Source organism: Phaethon aethereus (assembly GCF_964289735.1).
Source record: "Phaethon aethereus genome assembly, chromosome: 9".
Classification (NCBI taxonomy): Eukaryota; Metazoa; Chordata; class Aves; order Phaethontiformes; family Phaethontidae; genus Phaethon; species Phaethon aethereus.
In genome coordinates this window covers 19133974-19151026 of record NC_138585.1, presented here as the reverse complement: position 1 = coordinate 19151026, position 17053 = coordinate 19133974, and the positions used below count along the sequence as shown (strand labels likewise).

Sequence of the window (17053 nt, the reverse complement as noted above, 5' to 3'; positions counted from 1 at the left end):
GTAAGCACACTGGGTAGCATTCACTTCTGGGCAGAGAGTTTGTCCAAGGCCTCTGCAAGCTTTTCTTTCCCACAGAAGGCTTGAACATACAGCATCAGTGGATTTCCTTTGCTCGTGGACATTGTGCAGGTCTTCACACAACCGTGGCCACTTAATCCCTGGCATTTCCAGTGAGATTCAGAGAGATCACAGTGCTGCCATCTCAGTAGAGGGACAGCTACTGAGTTCAGTGGTGGTCCTTGTAACAGGTCCGTGTCTGAATAGGAAGCAGGTGATTCATGAGCTCTCACAAGACCACGAAATATTAAGCTTCTTGAATTTATCAAGCGAATTCACCCCCGTCCCCATCTATTGCACTGGCATCCTTAGCACCGGCCGCGTGTCACAGTGCTTTCAGACCCTCGTGTTAGCTTTCTCCACGCCGTGTTGCAAGCATGTGGCAACGGGATGCTGTGTCCCGAGCACGGACTGACAAGTGGGGTGGCTTGGCCTGGTGTGGCAAATGGATGGAGTTTGCTCCAAACGCCTGCCCAGTTCTGTCTGCTGCACAGACATCTCGGCTGCCTGTCAGTCAGCTCCTGAATTGTGCAGTTTGCAACCTAACACTTCAGGATAAACTTAGCAACGTCGATTGCTCTAATATGCTGTGCTTTATGAAGCTGCAGTTCAAGAGGTACTGGCGAGAAGCTCAGACATCTTTGCAGCAGGGCTGAGACAAGCAATGACAAGTGATAATTTTGGCACATACTGGTCAGGCAGGCCCTGTGTGACCTCTGTTGGGTAATCTTCTCTTATTTGCATACACAGTCACTGGAAACTGGAAAATTTTCTAAAGATATTGCCTCCAGACTGAGAGTCACATATTACCACTCTGTTCTTCTTAAGGGCTTAGTAGGAAAAACCAAGAACTTACGAAATGTAACCCTGATATTTACAGGACGGGTGAGAACCTGCTTATGAATGGAAGTCACACTTACGCTTGCCCTGAGACTCCAGCATACACAATGTTCCCACGAGGCTTTCACTGAGCTCTCATTTAACAGGGTTGTCTGTAGCTGTGGACCTCTGGTTTATTCACTTGGAGGTCATATCGCTGGACTCCTCTATTTTAATAAATCTAAACGCCATTTAGGCTCCTCACTTTGGTCCTCTGGACTACATCTAAATTAAATCTTAAGAATAGGCTAAAGTAGATGGTGTGAGTTCTCTCCTTCCCACCTTACAGAAATCGCTTCCAGAAATATTCATTATCTTTAAACACATGGTATCATCCCACTTAAAAGTATGGCTTCAGGGCAATGAGATTGCCAGGTAGAAGCTAAAACCCCTGTGACTTCTCTTCTGGCTACACACATTTGGAGGTACAAGGGCACCTCAGATACGTTCGTATCCTCTATGCGGCTTTCTTCTGGAAATGAGAAATGTGGCAAACACAATGACAAACAATCCCAGGATACTCAGGCCCACCGCGATGGGAGCTGCTTTGCTGTTTTTATCAGGAAAACATTCTTCTTCTGAAAGTAAAAGGAGATCAGAGAGTGTGTTACAGCAGAACACCGTACCCCTAGACTATATATTCCAGAAAAGTTAGCAAGTATGAGCCAGAAGTTCTCAAAACCTTGTTTTCTTTTTTTTTCTTTCTTTTTCCTGAGCTATACTTCATACCTTTTCATCTGTGGTGAATCTTATCTCAAGAAAACAATACTTGCCCCTTTCGAAATAGCTACGTGCTTCGCTGGAGAATGACCCTGCTCTTTCGTGTCTGCAGTAATTGTTTTACCATCAAGATCAGTACATACACAGCAGGAGGCTTTCTTGCTGATACCAGATGTGGAACATCACACTACAAAGTGCAAGTCTAAAAATAAAGAGCAATACACATCCTGCATGGACAAAAACTGCTCCTATGTGCCATCTAATTGCTTCTGCCCAGTAAAAAGGATCAGGCCAGAGAAGGGAGCCCATAGTCCAGTACATTATTAGCGCAGCAAGAATCCTAGTTAAGTCAGTGTTTCCTAAGAAAAATCAAGTTCTAACTGTGTTTAATTCAGAATATTTGGGGATAATTGTGGCTAACTCAGAACATCAAGAGATTAGGAAGGCAGAAGCCTTAATGTAACCTGCTGTTAAGGAAGTGAACTGAAAAGTCTTTGCATTTGAGTACTGCAAAAGCCAGAGATGTTTGAATTGGCCATTTTGCTTTGACAAAACCTTGGGCTATGAACTCTAGGAATCATTTCTGATGTACTGGAGTGCAGTTCAGAAGACACTTTTACAGCTTTCCAGAATCAAACAGGCTAAGCTATTGATGTAACATTGCTGCAGTCTGTACAAAATTGTAAGGAACTTGAAACCAATGGTCATTAGTGTTTTCTTTTTCTTCCTCTTTTAAAGATCGGCAAATCAGCAGCAACAGAAGTGAATCAACCAGCCTCAAGAAACCTGTAGGGAGGAGGCCGGTGGTGTGTGTAGAGTCATTCCTTCACTGGGGATTTTGTCTTTCAAAATCTACATACACAGCAGAGGTACGTAACAGTTTCATAACTATTTCATGGCCACTGGGGAATTATTTCAGAGGTGGTAGCTGCTTTCTCAGCCTTTTGATTAAGATCAAAACTAATTTATTTTTGTATATGCTATTGATTAGCAGAGATTAGCCTGATCTTGAAGGGAGAAAAGAGAGAGAGAGAGAGTCTTTCTAAGCTCTGTCTCCACTAGATGTGAGGCCATACCAAAAGCCACGACTGAACTCACTCATTGTACAAATTCAAATGGGAATGTGGGGACCAGATGGGATCCCATGAGTTGTTCCAGCTCAGTGTTATCCCATGAAAAAAATCTTCATGAGGATGAGAGCATAGATTGGATTCTCAGTGTCATTTTTAAGAATCTAAAGAAAAGTATGCAAAAAAAAAAGGTTCATGTCTTTAAAAAGCCCCAAATGTTGTTTCCCATTATATTCATTTTAGAATAACAGGAAAAATGGTGAACTAACAAAAGAAGAATCAAGCAGAGCCAAACTGAGTCAAAAGACAGATCTAAAGTAAAAAGAATACAGGGGCAGTATTTTGTAAGCATGCAGAAAGTCAAATGTCAGAAGTCAATGTTTTATTAGTGCATGTGAAGGGCTGGAGAGCTGATAAGCCTATCTGTCGACCTGAGTTTTTGCATGGAAAGACCCTGAGAGGAAATCACAGGAGTGTGAAGAGTTGGAAAGAGTCCACAGACTACCATCTAGTCCACCTCTCTGCTTTTTGTAGGATCTCTCATGCATCTCATAAGAAGTAAGGCAGTAGACGCTGAGAGTGTCCATACTGTGAGTAACAGGAATTTCCTGGTGCACCCAGCAGTCCTGGCCCCACAGCCTGGCCAGGTCCTGGCTGCATCTCTGAACAAGAAACAAGGATGACAACGTCTCATTTCCCTGTGGAAGGAATCCCGGTTGTGTTTGTAGGAAAGAAGTTGTGATGAGCCCCAATACATTCTCCCAGTGTGGGCAACCCAGAGACCAGAGGAGTCAGTACTGGTCTGTCTCTGTCCTTTACTAAGCTACATGGTTGCCTCTTTGTGGCTGTACTAAAGAAAAGACAAATTGCAGAGATGAGCATCATGTTTAATTCTGAAACTGGGAGCGTGCCAATCGTGTTCCTCCTCGGGGGCACATTTCATCATGTCTAGACACAGTTGCTCTGAAAGTATCATCCTGCATTCATAAATATCCCTTATTAGTAGTCAGTTTTGCTGATGCAGCTGTGAGGCATCATGACTGTCAAAAGCCTTTCAAAATAGCTAAAATCTGACTATATTGAGAACAGTGACCTTGAACTGAACTGTACATATTAGGGGTTTGGGAAATGCAATGGTGGTGAACACACCTCCACTTGCTCTGGGAGAAAATGGGTGAAGAATAAAATTGTGGCTATAGAATTGAACATTTTTAATGAAAAGGTGAAACACAAGGTACTGAATGCAGGAGGGAAAGATACTTTTCTATCTTCCATAGGTATTAGCACTGTGTTGAAAATTACTCAGAAAAGGGTGAGACTACAGCAGCAGGCACATTACATTATTTGGGAACTACTACAAGGCTGTGATTGTGCTATAGGTGTTACAGGATCACCGCATGTGTGTGGTTATAATCTAGGAGGTTATATCTCTCAGGCTACCAGAGTGCTGACTTTGGAAGGGTGGAAAAGGTATCCTTCTACTTACCTTTTCCAAACTGGTTACCGACAATATCAAACGCCTGCAGCCGCATGTTAACAAAGAGTAGCTGGAAGTTCTTCTCCAAGATGAAGGTTTGCTTGCTGGCACACTTAAAGGAATTCCCCAGCCTTGTTGTAAACAGCTTCTCATGTATGGCTGCATAGTAAAGCATACCTGGAGGCCATAAAGAGAGAGACAAATGAGAATCCACATTAACTTTGTTGGAAACAACATCTTTCTGAGACAAAATGTAGGATCCCCGGTGCTTGGCAGAGCAGCAGCCACGGATGTGACTAATGCATGGACATTTCCCCCAGAAAGTATCGGTTATGTTTCTTCCATGTTTAAATGAGTGCTTTAATTATCAATGGGTAACTCAGCTGAGCTTGGGTCTGAAAAAGCAGCTAAAATTTCAGATGCTTCTTCAAATCATATTTTAACAACCTGAAACTTAAAGAAGGGGTTAGGATTCTTGCAGGAGCAGACAACTATCTTAGATTTCCAGCATGGCTATTTCCAGACAAAACAGAGATACCATCTCTAGCATGGGAATTTGACATAACTAGTCTGTATTGCTTTATCTATTAAATATGTTATTAAACATATTTCAGTGTCGCAATACTTTACGGAAAATATGGCTCAAGTTCAAAGCATGAAAAGATCTTGTAACCTTGTAAAGCAGATATACCGGTTTAAGACAAAATCATCCACATCACCAACTTTGCATTCCTGTATCTCAACCACATCTGCCAGCGCCATAGTGTGCAGCATACTCTTGCTTCTCTCCAGTCAGAATCAGTACACCAGTGTGTACTGATAGTGTTAATTCAGTAATTTTTATCTTAGAAAAGATACAGGCTTGCTTACTGTAAAAATACTGCTGGTCTGTGAAATGGCAACATCTGGCAGAGAGACAGTAACAAAGAGCCAGGGATAGCGAGGTCTCTAGGGAGCACCACTGTGGAGGACTTGAAGTGTATTTGAGGATTTTAAAACTTATGAGTAAGCCAATTAGTGTGTATTTGCTGCAATTTGCACTTAGCAATTCACAGTAAAACGCTGATCATTTAGACTGAGAACATCCCTTGCAGACATGTCCTCTAGATCAGCTTTTCTTTTACTTCAATTGCTGCAGAACAGGATAGGCTCCACTTCAGTTAATAAAAGTGCTCATCAGTGAGAAGAAAAATAGGCACTGAGCTTCCAAAAAGCTCAGTGTTATTAGGACACACCTGGTCGAGCTCCTGATTTGTTTTACTTCTTTCAGGGACAAAAGTTAATCCAAATACTCACGAGTAACAAATGGAGAAGCAACACAATATAGTTGTTAACCTGTCCTAGATTTGATATATTGGGAAGAATTTGTGCAAAATTAATGTCAGAGAAAATCTGAAGTGATTGCTTAGAATTTTGGTCTCTGACCTAAACGATGTTCTGTTAGCATTTCTTGGCATGTAGCATCTGGGGCAGCTCCAGAATGTTCAAATGGTGAGAAGCAGGACTATGTAAGAAAAAAAAATCTAATCACCTGAGAAGAGCACAGACATGGTCTAGGATTTCAGCGTGGTTTGAAGAGCCTCAGCCTGGGTCCAGCTCCTATTTTTGCCAAACCAAAATATGAGACATGCCTCCTCTCCATATTGATGTATTTGAAATCTGGATCCAGCTCTGCATCTCTGTGATCCAGATACTGTATTCATTTAATTTGCGTATTAGATTGGCAAGACACATGCAACTGAACTGGAGTCACAGTATTTTTATGTATTTGCAGATAAAAAGTTTGAGGATTGTTTTGTATCTTGAATTTATGTTTGAAGTAGTCTCTATTCTGAAAGAGTAGTGAAAGGCAGGAAAAGCTTTTGAGGACAAAAGGAAAATTGAACAATTCTGATTTAACTGCAGCCTAGTCTCTTCTCTTCCATTTTCATACCATAAGATTTGGGTGAATGACATGTTGAAAGCCTTATAAAATTTGCAAAATACAGTGTTAGATATGAAAGCCTATCCCACACCCAGAACAGTTTGTTATGAAATTAAGACAGTGTAAAATCACTGACCTTCAGAAGATAACTGTAACCTGGTCTCGATTTTACTGACATAGTACCTTGGAGCTTGCTATAAAAGAAGATATCTCTTTAGTCATAATACATCCTCATATTTGTGAAAAAAGTACAGTTCACCACAGCAAAATGGTCACAAAGAACTTCCCAAAGAAACACATTTTAAAGCATCATCTTCAAGACCCAAAAACCAGCTTGCTCGGATGTATTGCTTTTTCTTTTCCAAATCACTCCCATAGCTAAGAAGCTGGTGTAATGCAGTAATCGCCTCAGCTAGATCACCAGGTCCGCTCAGTTCAGTGGAACTGGACCACGCAGGTGTGGTTTTACTCACACTGCTCAGGCTAGATGTTTCTGTGATACTTGTGGTTACCAAAAGTAGAAGGGACTTAAGCAAATAGTATACTTTGCACAAATTAACAGGCATGTGATAAGGCCGTTTTACTTCTGTTCACTTGTTCTGCTTTCATCGAGAGTCCCTACAGTGCTCCCCTGGGTAATCCTGCTCTGAATTAGTCCATGCTGACCTGCAGTCTGACTGCTTGCAGGACCTAAGCCCACACCTTTAGAAGTACTGGGGACTGGGCGCTGCAGCGGACTTTACGCAGAGATGCCCTTCGCGTGAGCGAACTGCAGAAAGCAGCCGTGGCTTCTGCGTTCGTCGTTGTTTTGAACTGGGAGAGGTCAGCAACACGCTGAGAGCCGGGAGCTCATCTCATGCTGGTACCACTCATTTCCTATTTTCTCTACCAACAGCAGTCACTACAAATGAGGAAACAGCAACCTGGATGTCCTGTGTAGCGGAGAAATAACTGTTCTTTCCACCCTGCTGACACTGTTGGGGCTGACTGGCTTTTTTTCATATGGCTACAGACTGCTGACACGGAAAGCACCGTGTACAATAGCGCGGAGCAAAATTTCCAGCTGACTGTCCTGCCTGCATGTGCCCAAAAATCCTGGTGCAACCTGAACGCTGTCCTCCCCTGGACTGTCACTACGTGAGGGCCAGCCCTAGGAGCTTTTCCCTGGTATCAGGGTTGGGTATAATGCGAGTCTTTGTGTAGCAGCCGTACTGTTCGTTTCCATTCCAGCTGTGAGCACGCCGGGACTGGTGAGTGCAGCTGGTGGATAAATGGCAGCAGACATGAATGTCTCCTGTGCACGCAGTATTAACGTTATGCAGTTCGAAAGCTGGTAGGATGGATTGGTAAAGTTTAAGAAAGAAATACACCAGAGAAGAAGTTCTCATCATTAATCCTACTTAAAGACATAAATATTGGGAAACGGGTCAAATAATACTACCATTTTTCTGGCAGCAGCGCTATGTTCTGTTTGGCCACAGTTGCTTGGGGAAAACACCTGCTCCTACTTATGTCTTGTGGGTTGGTTACAAAACTTCCTTTTTTCAAGTTCTTTGCAAAAAGCAGCTGGCAGTGGGGAGTGCGGAGCCAGCCGCTCACCTCCCACTGCCCCGCACCAGCACCGCAGCCCCAGGGCCTGATCCAGCTCCTCTTTCACCAGTGAAAATCAGAAGTGCCATCACTGGAGCACTCATGGTTCAAAGTAGTTAGAGACGCTGTGGGGGCCAAACACACAAAAAACAGCAGCAAAATGATTTCTTATTAACTTGGATTTCAAAGAAGTTTGAGCCGAGCCCTGCTACACTCTTGAGGCTTATCTTTAAGTGAAGGGAGGATTGTCTAATGCTGTGCCAATAACCATGTTTTTCAGAGCAAGACAGGTCAAGTACCTCCTAAAGGTTCACATCACTCTCCTTAGCTCTGCTGTGAGCTGGGTCTTTCATGGGTACTTGAATCACTAGATTTTTCTAAGGATCCTTGTAACACAGAAAATGCTCCCCTTGTTGCAGGAAGCATACATTTAAAGCAAACACTCACGGTCTGAACTGAACCTTTGTTTTAAAACAGCCCCTTGATTTTTTACCTCACTTTTCCTCTGTAGGTTTTCGAAAACTTTCTGCCATAAACTAAAATCAAGATAATTAGTAATTGAAATCTTTTCTCTGCTCAAGCACTAATGACACAGATGTGGTATAATTTGCTGTCATGTCTTGGACTTTCTGTGGAAATGACTGATTAACCATTTGTACTTTTCTTAATTGTCACCAGTTTGAGCTTGGAACCAGGTTGTAAGATTGACATTTTGGCTTAATTAATTGAAGGACACAGATCAGCAGGGACGGCCAGATGCAGCTCTGAACTTCTGTGGAGCTCCCGGACATGGCCTTAATGCATGTTACCTAAGTCGGAGTTTGATGGGATCCAGCCCGTGCCGCATTCCTCCCTGCCCATGAATGACTTTATACACAGTATTAACTTCTGTCTTTAGCCCTGCTGGCATCACCACCCAGCCTTTATTAGCTTTCAGATAAATAGTACTGCATGCTGCCTCCCAAAATACGTAAACCGTGTAAATGTCTGAGGAAGCAAGAGGACGGCTGCACTCAGCAATTTTCTCCTGTGGTTATAATAGCAGCAGTGCTCTCGGTAGCTTATGTTAAAGCCTCATCCACACACGATGTGGTCCCGGTGGGGACCATTTATCAATAAACAGGATATCGAAAAGAAAGCTCATTTTCCCACTATGTAAGCAGGGCCTCTCTCTTGCCCAAGTTTCTGCGTGTACTTATAAGTCTCCCTGATGTAGTGCATTTTAAGGGCACTTATCTACGATTTTGTTGTTATAGTTCACTTGTTTGGAATTTTCCACTCAGAAGTTAGATGAAATTAGGCCCCTTCAGCTGTGGCTGGGCCGTGGCTCCTGGGCACTTGGATTTAACAAGCTGGCTTTTGGCCGAGCAGTTGCGATACTTGGCAGTTATGGGAAACAAATAACTAACCTCGCCTGCATTCGAGTGGTCCCTGAGGCGCCATTTCGCACGAGCAGCTTGACAGTGTGAGTCGGAGCTGCGGCACACACACCTTGTTCCTGTGCAGGGACTCCAGTACCAAAGCCATTCCCTCCGTCCCGCTCCAGTGCAAACAGCAGAGCCGGCCTTCCCTCCCGCTAGATTTTTATCAATGTAAAAATGAGATGCAGATTTTGCTTGAGGCTATTTCTAGATTTTGTGTTGCTAGATGGGTAGCTTTAACACTGTTTTCCAGCACTTTCTATCAAAGGATGGCACGGCACTGTACTTACCCTTCGCTGCACATACGAACCTTTCCAAATTGGAAGTTTAACTAGGCAAGACATGATTTACCACTGAAGCTAGCCCTGCTCTGAGTAGGGGGCTGGACCAGGTGGCCTCCAAAGATTTTTTCCACCCTGAATTAATCCATGGTTCTATGAGTCTAGCCTCTTGGGAAGGACAGGAGTAGTAGTGCCTTATATGCAAGTGGAAAACTAGCACAGAGGTGGATGAAATGCCTTTTCCCACAGCACAAGCTGGATCAAAGGCAGCCTAAGTTCCAGCTTCCCAATCTAAAACACTCCTTCCCTCTAAATGCAACAATTACCTTTACAAAGGTGAAGTTTATAAACCCTCCACTGAAAGTTATGTTCAGCTCAGACTGCACCGTCCCGCAGCTGCCAGATGTCTGTGTCGCGTTGGGGTTGACAGCCATGTACTCCATCCGCTTCTGTGGAGAGAAGAGACACTTCAGGGCTGCTGATGAAGAGTGGGGGAAAACTTAATAAGAAGCACACAGAGATTTATAGCTGCCTTTTTGGTTTTCAGGCAGGCTCTGTGTGGCCAGATGAACAGGGCGGTGGCGGCGGCAGCCTAATTGCTGGCTGCTGGGGTCATTCCCCACTCGTAAACCACCACTAGCACTTGTCTGACACAGCACCCAGCTGTTCCAGTGTGCTAAGCTGGAAGAAAATAATAATTTTCTGCTCATTCAGTGAACTGAGATGATTCAGAGCAGGGTCAGATGAACACCAGTGGTAATTTAAAAAGAGAGAGCAGTGGGAACTGATGCCTGAAGGCGAAGGAAAGATCAAGACAGAGGCAGGCAGTGGTTAGATTGACTTTGACGTGTTGCTCCTTGTATCACCCCAGCCTCCTCATTATGTCCTGCACCGTTCATCTCCAGCATCAACCAACCCACGTTGTGGTCTGAAAGGAGAGCTCTGGGGCCCTGAATACACAGTTTGGCTCCTTCAGTCTCATGTCATACACACCTTCTGTAATAAGCGTCTCACTGTGGTCTGGTGAGGTGGGGAACAACGCTCCCTGCCTGGCTTCAGACAGGACAAGGGATGAAAGATGTGTAGATGTGGTGCTTAGAGACATGGTTTAGTGGTGGACTTGAAAGTGTTAGGTTTACGGTTAGGTTAAATGATTTTAAGGGTCTGGTCCAACCTAAATGGTTCTGCTTCTGTGAAAATTACTTTCACCAACATTATATACTCATCCCATCTTAGAAATATTCAGACTCCAGACAAGAATGTTTGGATTTCTAATGGGGATGGCTTGAGGCATATAAACTCCAGAACCTGAGGATGTAACCCCACATATTTTATCAACAGAGGTTGCAAAACCTTAATTCTGAGGGACATAATCACCATTTTGGGTTTTATGACATCTTTTGCTGAATCATTCACAGCGTATCACTGCTAGGAGAGGTGATCAGCCCCACCGCTCTGATGCAGCCTTGAAGTTCCTATGATCCCTAAAATATCCACGTGTCAGCATCAAGACAACCCACCTCTAAATCCAAGTCTGAGAGTTGACAATTTCTTGCTTTCATTGCAACTCGCGGTGTCAAGCCCTTCACTGAAGTCAATTCAGATTTCAACTAGTCTCCCATTCTGAGAAACACAAATAACACTGAAGCCTGACCTTCCCTCCCAAATACTGCTGCCGCAGATAGATCGCTGAGATAAGAAAGCACCCGTATGTCCCACTGACATCATCATACAAGCCAAAGTACAACAGCTGAGATACTGTGGCACAGAAAACACCTCGAACTGGTAGCAAACCGCTTATTTTTATCACACAAGCTAACTTCTGAAAATTGCTTTGAAAAAAGAAGAATAAATTACAGCTAATGAAGAGACAGTCATTACAAAGCTCAGCCTTGTAGTGCTTCCACCTTACCTCCTGTGTGTTTTCAGCCATCAGTTGCAAACCCATGACTGCTTTGATGCAGGTCCTGTTCCCGGTGGAAACGGTGTATGTGCCAGTGGGGATGGGAGAAGGCCGCGGTGCAGGAGTGGGTCCCACTGTTGTTGTAGTAGATGGGATGGTTGGTTGAGTCCCTGGATGAATGGTTGTTGTGTTGGTCACAGCTGTGGCTGTTGGACCTTTAGGCACTGTTGTTTGATTTCCTGACCCTGTGGTGGGCTTTGTGGTTTGCATGGTGGTGGCTGTAGCAGTTAAGGCAGCAGCTGTCATTTGTGTATTTGGTGTTGTATGTTTTGTGGTTGTGTTTGTGGCTGCTGCTGTCATTTCTGTGCTCACATGTGTTCTGTCTTGCTTGGTTGAGGACATAGGGTGTACAGTTGTGTTCTTCACTGCAGGTGTAACTGTTTCCATTGCCTGGGTTGTAGCCTGACCGGCTGCAGTTGTGTTGTCTGCTGACGTGGATACCGCCGTAGGAGATTCCTGGCTGGTCACCTGTAGGGTGGTTGCTCCTGCCTGAGCTGTCGAGTGATGGCCTGGTGCTGTTGTTACCTGGAGCTGGTCTGTTGTCTGCACAGTTGTTCTGTGGGTTGTCTGCACAGCTGTTATGGATGTTGTTTTAAGAGAGCCTGTGCTGTTAAAATGAACTGCGTTACCTTGGTGGGGTGAAGAATGATAAAGGGAAAGCGGCTGAGCAGAAGTAGCTGTATGGTGGAAGGATACGGCTTCTGGAGACTGTTCGACCCCCAAGGCCACTTCAGCAAAGCAGGAGGAAAATGCTGCAAAGAAACAAGTAAGTCAGTAGTTAAGAAACCTTTACCTTTAACATTTCTGCTGCTACCCACAACATAACTGCACTGATTTTGTTATCGAGTGATATGATTTTATTCTTCACTTGGCTCCAGTCGTGATAGGAGAGTGGAAGCAGACATGCTGTAGGACTATCCATAACTTTTCACCACTCCCCCAGTCTTCACACCTCTGAAGATACCCATTGCAGTGGAAGCACGTTGGCTCCCAGCTCCCCACATGCTGCTTTTACTGCTGAAGCAGCAAGAAGATACCGGAGGTGTGAGCAGACCTTGCACAATCCCCAGGCAGCACAAGAATTCCCTTGCAGGAAATAGTACAGCAAGATTTGCTAGAGGCGAATTATCAAGGTCTAAGGAAGATGAAGTGGGTGTAACAGGCGAAGGGGTGGTTGGTTACTTACCAACAAAGCGTGGGGAAAGGAAACATTTTTTTAGGTGTGAAGGAAGTGAGGCAGTGTAATGGTCTTACAGTGATGCAAGTCTGGGAAAGCTGGGAAACCAGTCTGAGAGACAGGGAAATTCCAGATAGTTATTTATGGTTTTGTTGTAGCCATGCCAGCTCGAACCCTGAAGTTCTTCCTCCTGGGAGGTACCCAAGAGGATGCTCCAAACAAGGAAAGATCAGCCCTCTTAGTGATGGGCTTTCAGCAACGAGAAACAAATTTCAGGGTACAGCATCCAGGGTTGGTTTGGACCACATCTGAAAATAGTCACAGCACCAAAATTACGCTTCCATCTTATAACATTTACAGAAACATGTCCCTTGCAGAACTGAAAAGAAAATATCTGGCTCCTGAATGTAAATAACGAGGTGAAGAAGAAGTGAGAATAGTACATTGTAGAATAGATGAAGGTCACAACTCTTCTGCTTGAGTCTTTGATTGTGAGTATGCAACAAGACTCTGTAAAGACAAGGTCAAGCTAAAAGAAATCATAAATCACTGACAGATATGAATTCCTTGATTTGCATGAAGCTTCAGGTGTAGTTAAATGCTTTACTGCCTAAATTTGCTGGAGGACAAAGATGAATTTGAGTTTCAGTTTCTAGATAGAAGGGACCCAAAAGTCCAAGACAGCTTATATTCCTAGGAGTACAGCTCCACGAAGGATGTCACAACATGTTGTCTGAGAAGTTTATTGTACGCTGGTTCTTCCAAAGAAATTTCTCATGAATTGATGTCAAAGTTTTGTGGCAGGCAGGTTGCTGAGATTCGTATTTAAGGATCGATTAAGGCCAGAGGCACATTCAGAGTGGAAATGGCTGAAATCTCACAAGCTCTTCTTCCTTTTCTTATTTCTTTTCACTTAGCATGAAGAGAGATCTGCAGCAATAGCTGAATTCACAAAATCTCACCATTATAGGATACAGATAAACTAAATAAGAATAACAAAACCTACTGGGTTTTGGATCAAATTCAAGATCAAAACCAAAGAAATGAGAACAGATGTACAAATCTGAACCCACACCACAAGTTTCCCTTAAAAATGGCTATGCTAGAGAAGAGCAGAAGTGTAGATGTGTACTCCATATTCCTAAAATTGCCTGGGTTTCACCTCTGTGCTGTACAGAATATACAGACTGCCAGTGTAGCTGTTACTATCAAAGAATTGCAACCTGATGCAGTTGAAAAGCCACAAAAATGACAGGACAGGTCCCCCTGATTGTGAATTTTATCAGAAGGAACCTAAAAATGCCATAAGTATGATTCTTTCATTCATTTTCTCACTTTCCCCTAGACTTTACCACACCTGCTGGCAGAGCTGAAATAACTTCTCTCCTTCTCTGTGTGCCGGTGGAAAATCAGAGCAGTTTCCCTATACCAGCTATAGGTAGTTGCATCTAAGTGTATCGACACAATAAAACCAAAAAAGAAGTTGCAATTTTCATTTTTTTCCCCTATAAGATTGCAAAACAACCCATATTTAAATTTACACAAGTCTTAAATAGTCAGTACTTCCTGCTTTATAGTTAACAGATTGGCTTCAATTTCTGACCAGATAACACTTACCTTACAGATGTGGAGAGAAACGTTATTTCACTAACATTTGGATGACACCCATAGCTTTTAAATGAAACTTCACTTTCCCCAAAAGGTCATTTCAACCTAACTATTTTTCACTAGAGGAATGTTCAGGGTCACTGAGGGGTAAAGTCAGAAATATCTTTGGGGTGGCCCATGGTGACCTGGCCAGACCAGTCCTCCAGCCTCCCATGGCTCTCCCCAGCATTTTGGAGCCTCTGTTGGGGCACAGCCATGCTGCTAAACCTGTTGGTTTGGGTCATCTTCTCAAAAGGCATTTGGCCACATGAGCTCCCAGGGCTGGTAAGGATTGCTGCCCGGTTGCACCTAATGGTCTTGGCTCTTCTTGAGTGGCTGTTGGAGGTGCTTCGGTAGCGCTGCTGTGCGAAGGGGCAGGTAGGCCCATGGGGTGCCTGACGTACCCTCCAACTAGAGCTTAGGAGGTTTCACCACGTGTCCTTCAGCGTTGCAGCATTGCCTCTCGGGGAGCCTGGCACGGCTTGGCAAAGGAGCCGCTTGCATGGCTGCCCACACCGCAGCCCTTTTCACGCTCTGCCGGCAAACGAGGCCGCGGAGCAACAATGAATTGCAGCTCTGCATCCCTCTGCTGGTCTCTGCCCGTTTTTTCCACAAGGCCATCTCAAAACTTCATATGACCAACGTTTTGCTCAAGGGACGCGTGCTCCCTGCCGTGTACCTTCCTGGAGCAAGTAGCTGCAATCCCCTTGTCTCACCTCGGCTTCGAAGTTGTGTGTTGCAGTTGCCAAGGGCTGCGTTTCTGCCCAGCGAGCCTCCATGCATGCAATGCTTCGGAACAAAGCTCAGAAAAGGATCAGGTCAGCTCTCAGAAACTCACTGTCCCAAATCTGGGCCTGGAGACCCTGCTTTCGTGCTTTGGTGGCCAGGGAGGTTCAGTCAGTGCCAGCAAAGGAACATCACTGCCCTGCTCCCGGCCGCTGCGGCGGGCAGCGGAGCGCTCACTGCCGTGGTCTGGCTGTAGCGTTTCTCAGCTCGCCTTCCTGTAATTGGCGGGGGGGGATGAAAAAAATTCTCGCTGGGGATTTTTTCCCCATCTTGTCTAACCACACAGTCATGCTGCTCGGCCGCCCCGCAGGTTCGTTCCGCTTTACACTGCCCAGAAGAAATGCTTGTGTTTAGCTGACTGACTTTGTGTCGACATGAAAACCTGATGCGGCTCCTACAATCACTGAGAACACTTTTCCCGGCTCTGGGTGCTTTGGTTTGGGTCCCTGAGGAACTGGAAAAGCACCAAGATTTTCTGAGAGGTTTCAGTACTGTCAAAGTTTCCCTCCAACACAGGAGCAGTTTCTTAAAGCTCCAACTCATCAGACTTTATCCCTTAAGCTTTAATTATGTTTAACTCGCTATCTGCACTGAAAGACTTGATTTTGTGGCATTAATGAAGCATCACAGCAAATTACTAAAGGAATTATCAAAATGGATAAAGAGGTGAGGAAACAAGTTCTTCCTGGTCAAAAAGATCCTTGATGACCACTGAGTTATTAGTGTTATTTCTCTCAGTCTGATCTCGCTCTCCTTTCCTGTATACGTTCTGGGGTACTTCAGCAGATGCAGGCTATGAAGCAGGTGTGGGAAAGCAGAGCAGATACGGCAGGAGCTGCATGTGGCCAAGTCCCTGGGCTGTTTCCCGGCTCACTGCACCACCGCTGCGGGGCTGGGAGGGAGTCGGGGATTGTTGCCTGTGTGATCCCTGTGGGCCGATAGCAAAACACACCGCAGAAACCCAGCACCCCATCAGCAAGCTCAGACCTTCAACCATTCCACTGATTAAATCACGCTCTGTCCTTCTTCACCTGGCTGATTTTGTACTGCTGCGAGTGTTGAGGCATGCCTTCACATGCTGGGACACATCCTTGACCAGGCTAGCTCCTCAGATTTTCACAGAGCAGCGTTGAGGACAGAACGGTGACTTTGGTCTGGTTTGTCGTTGAGCTAAGCCCCAGCCTGCCTCCGCCTTCCCCAAGCCCCCCGCCCCACTCTTGCTTTCCTGGTCATGCTCTGCATGTCAGAATGCAGATGAATGACTCGAGCAACGCTTCCTTAGTTTTTCTTCTGCTTGCCTCACTCAGGACCCCCAGTCAGTTCTGCTGGTCTCGGAATTATTTTTAATTAAGAAAAGCTAGCCCAAAAAAGCCTGCTTCTCATACTATTTTGAGCTTACTCCGTCACACAGTCAGAGTTTATGTCACCACAGAGTGCAAGGGAGAATACACAAGAAAACATCAGACTGTCTATGCCAGCTGCAATTAAATGTAGTTATAGTTATTTCTTAGCAGTGGGATTTTATTAAAAGCACCCTTAGTGCTAGCAACAAAATTATTGAAGGTTTTCAGTCTGTTAGGTGCTGTCCGGACTGCAGGGAAACAAAACTGGTATAATCTATCTCATTGTTCTGACAGAAACGCTGGAGGATGTTACTCACCACAGGCAAAGGTTAGCAAGATGAACTGCCCTGCGCTCCTCCCCATGGCCAGCACAGCTGCAGGTTTGAGAGATGCTGCTTCTCACTGTGGAGCGGGCGGAAAGGAAATCAAGGTTTCCTGGGGACTGAAAAATTTCATTTGATGCAGGGAGTGCTCAGTCACATGGCTGGAAAGGAGGTGGAGAGAGAGGGGGAGACCGACACTTCTCGTCTGTAAACTACCACAGAAGGAAATAAATGATGGTTAGGAAATAAAATGAAAACAGAAAGGACTGCTGAGCTAACTGGGGGAAGGACAGGCTCTCACTCAGCAGCTGAGATCTAGAGCTCTGCAAGGCCACGTAAAGCTTCGTGCATCTCTCCCCCGTTTTGATAACCTGGTGCAGACCCAGTGGAGGGTT

General features: G+C 44.8%; 1 protein-coding gene across 3 annotated transcripts; it reads right to left on the bottom strand.

Moving 5' to 3' along the window:
- Positions 1-1374: 1374 nt before the first annotated feature.
- On the bottom strand, positions 1375-16698 carry LAMP3 (lysosomal associated membrane protein 3; the record flags this gene model as incomplete). Of its 3 annotated transcripts, none has more annotated exons than XM_082003720.1 (6): positions 1375-1514; positions 4213-4380; positions 6264-6321; positions 9746-9868; positions 11332-12134; positions 16653-16698. In XM_082003720.1, the coding sequence occupies 6 exons, from the start codon at positions 16696-16698 to the stop codon at positions 1375-1377; spliced, it is 1338 nt and encodes a 445-aa protein (XP_081859846.1). The 3 variants fall into 3 exon arrangements, with proteins under 3 accessions (XP_081859846.1, XP_081859848.1, XP_081859847.1); XM_082003722.1 differs by having other exon boundaries at positions 9746-9865; XM_082003721.1 differs by having other exon boundaries at positions 11335-12134.
- Positions 16699-17053: the final 355 nt, after the last annotated feature.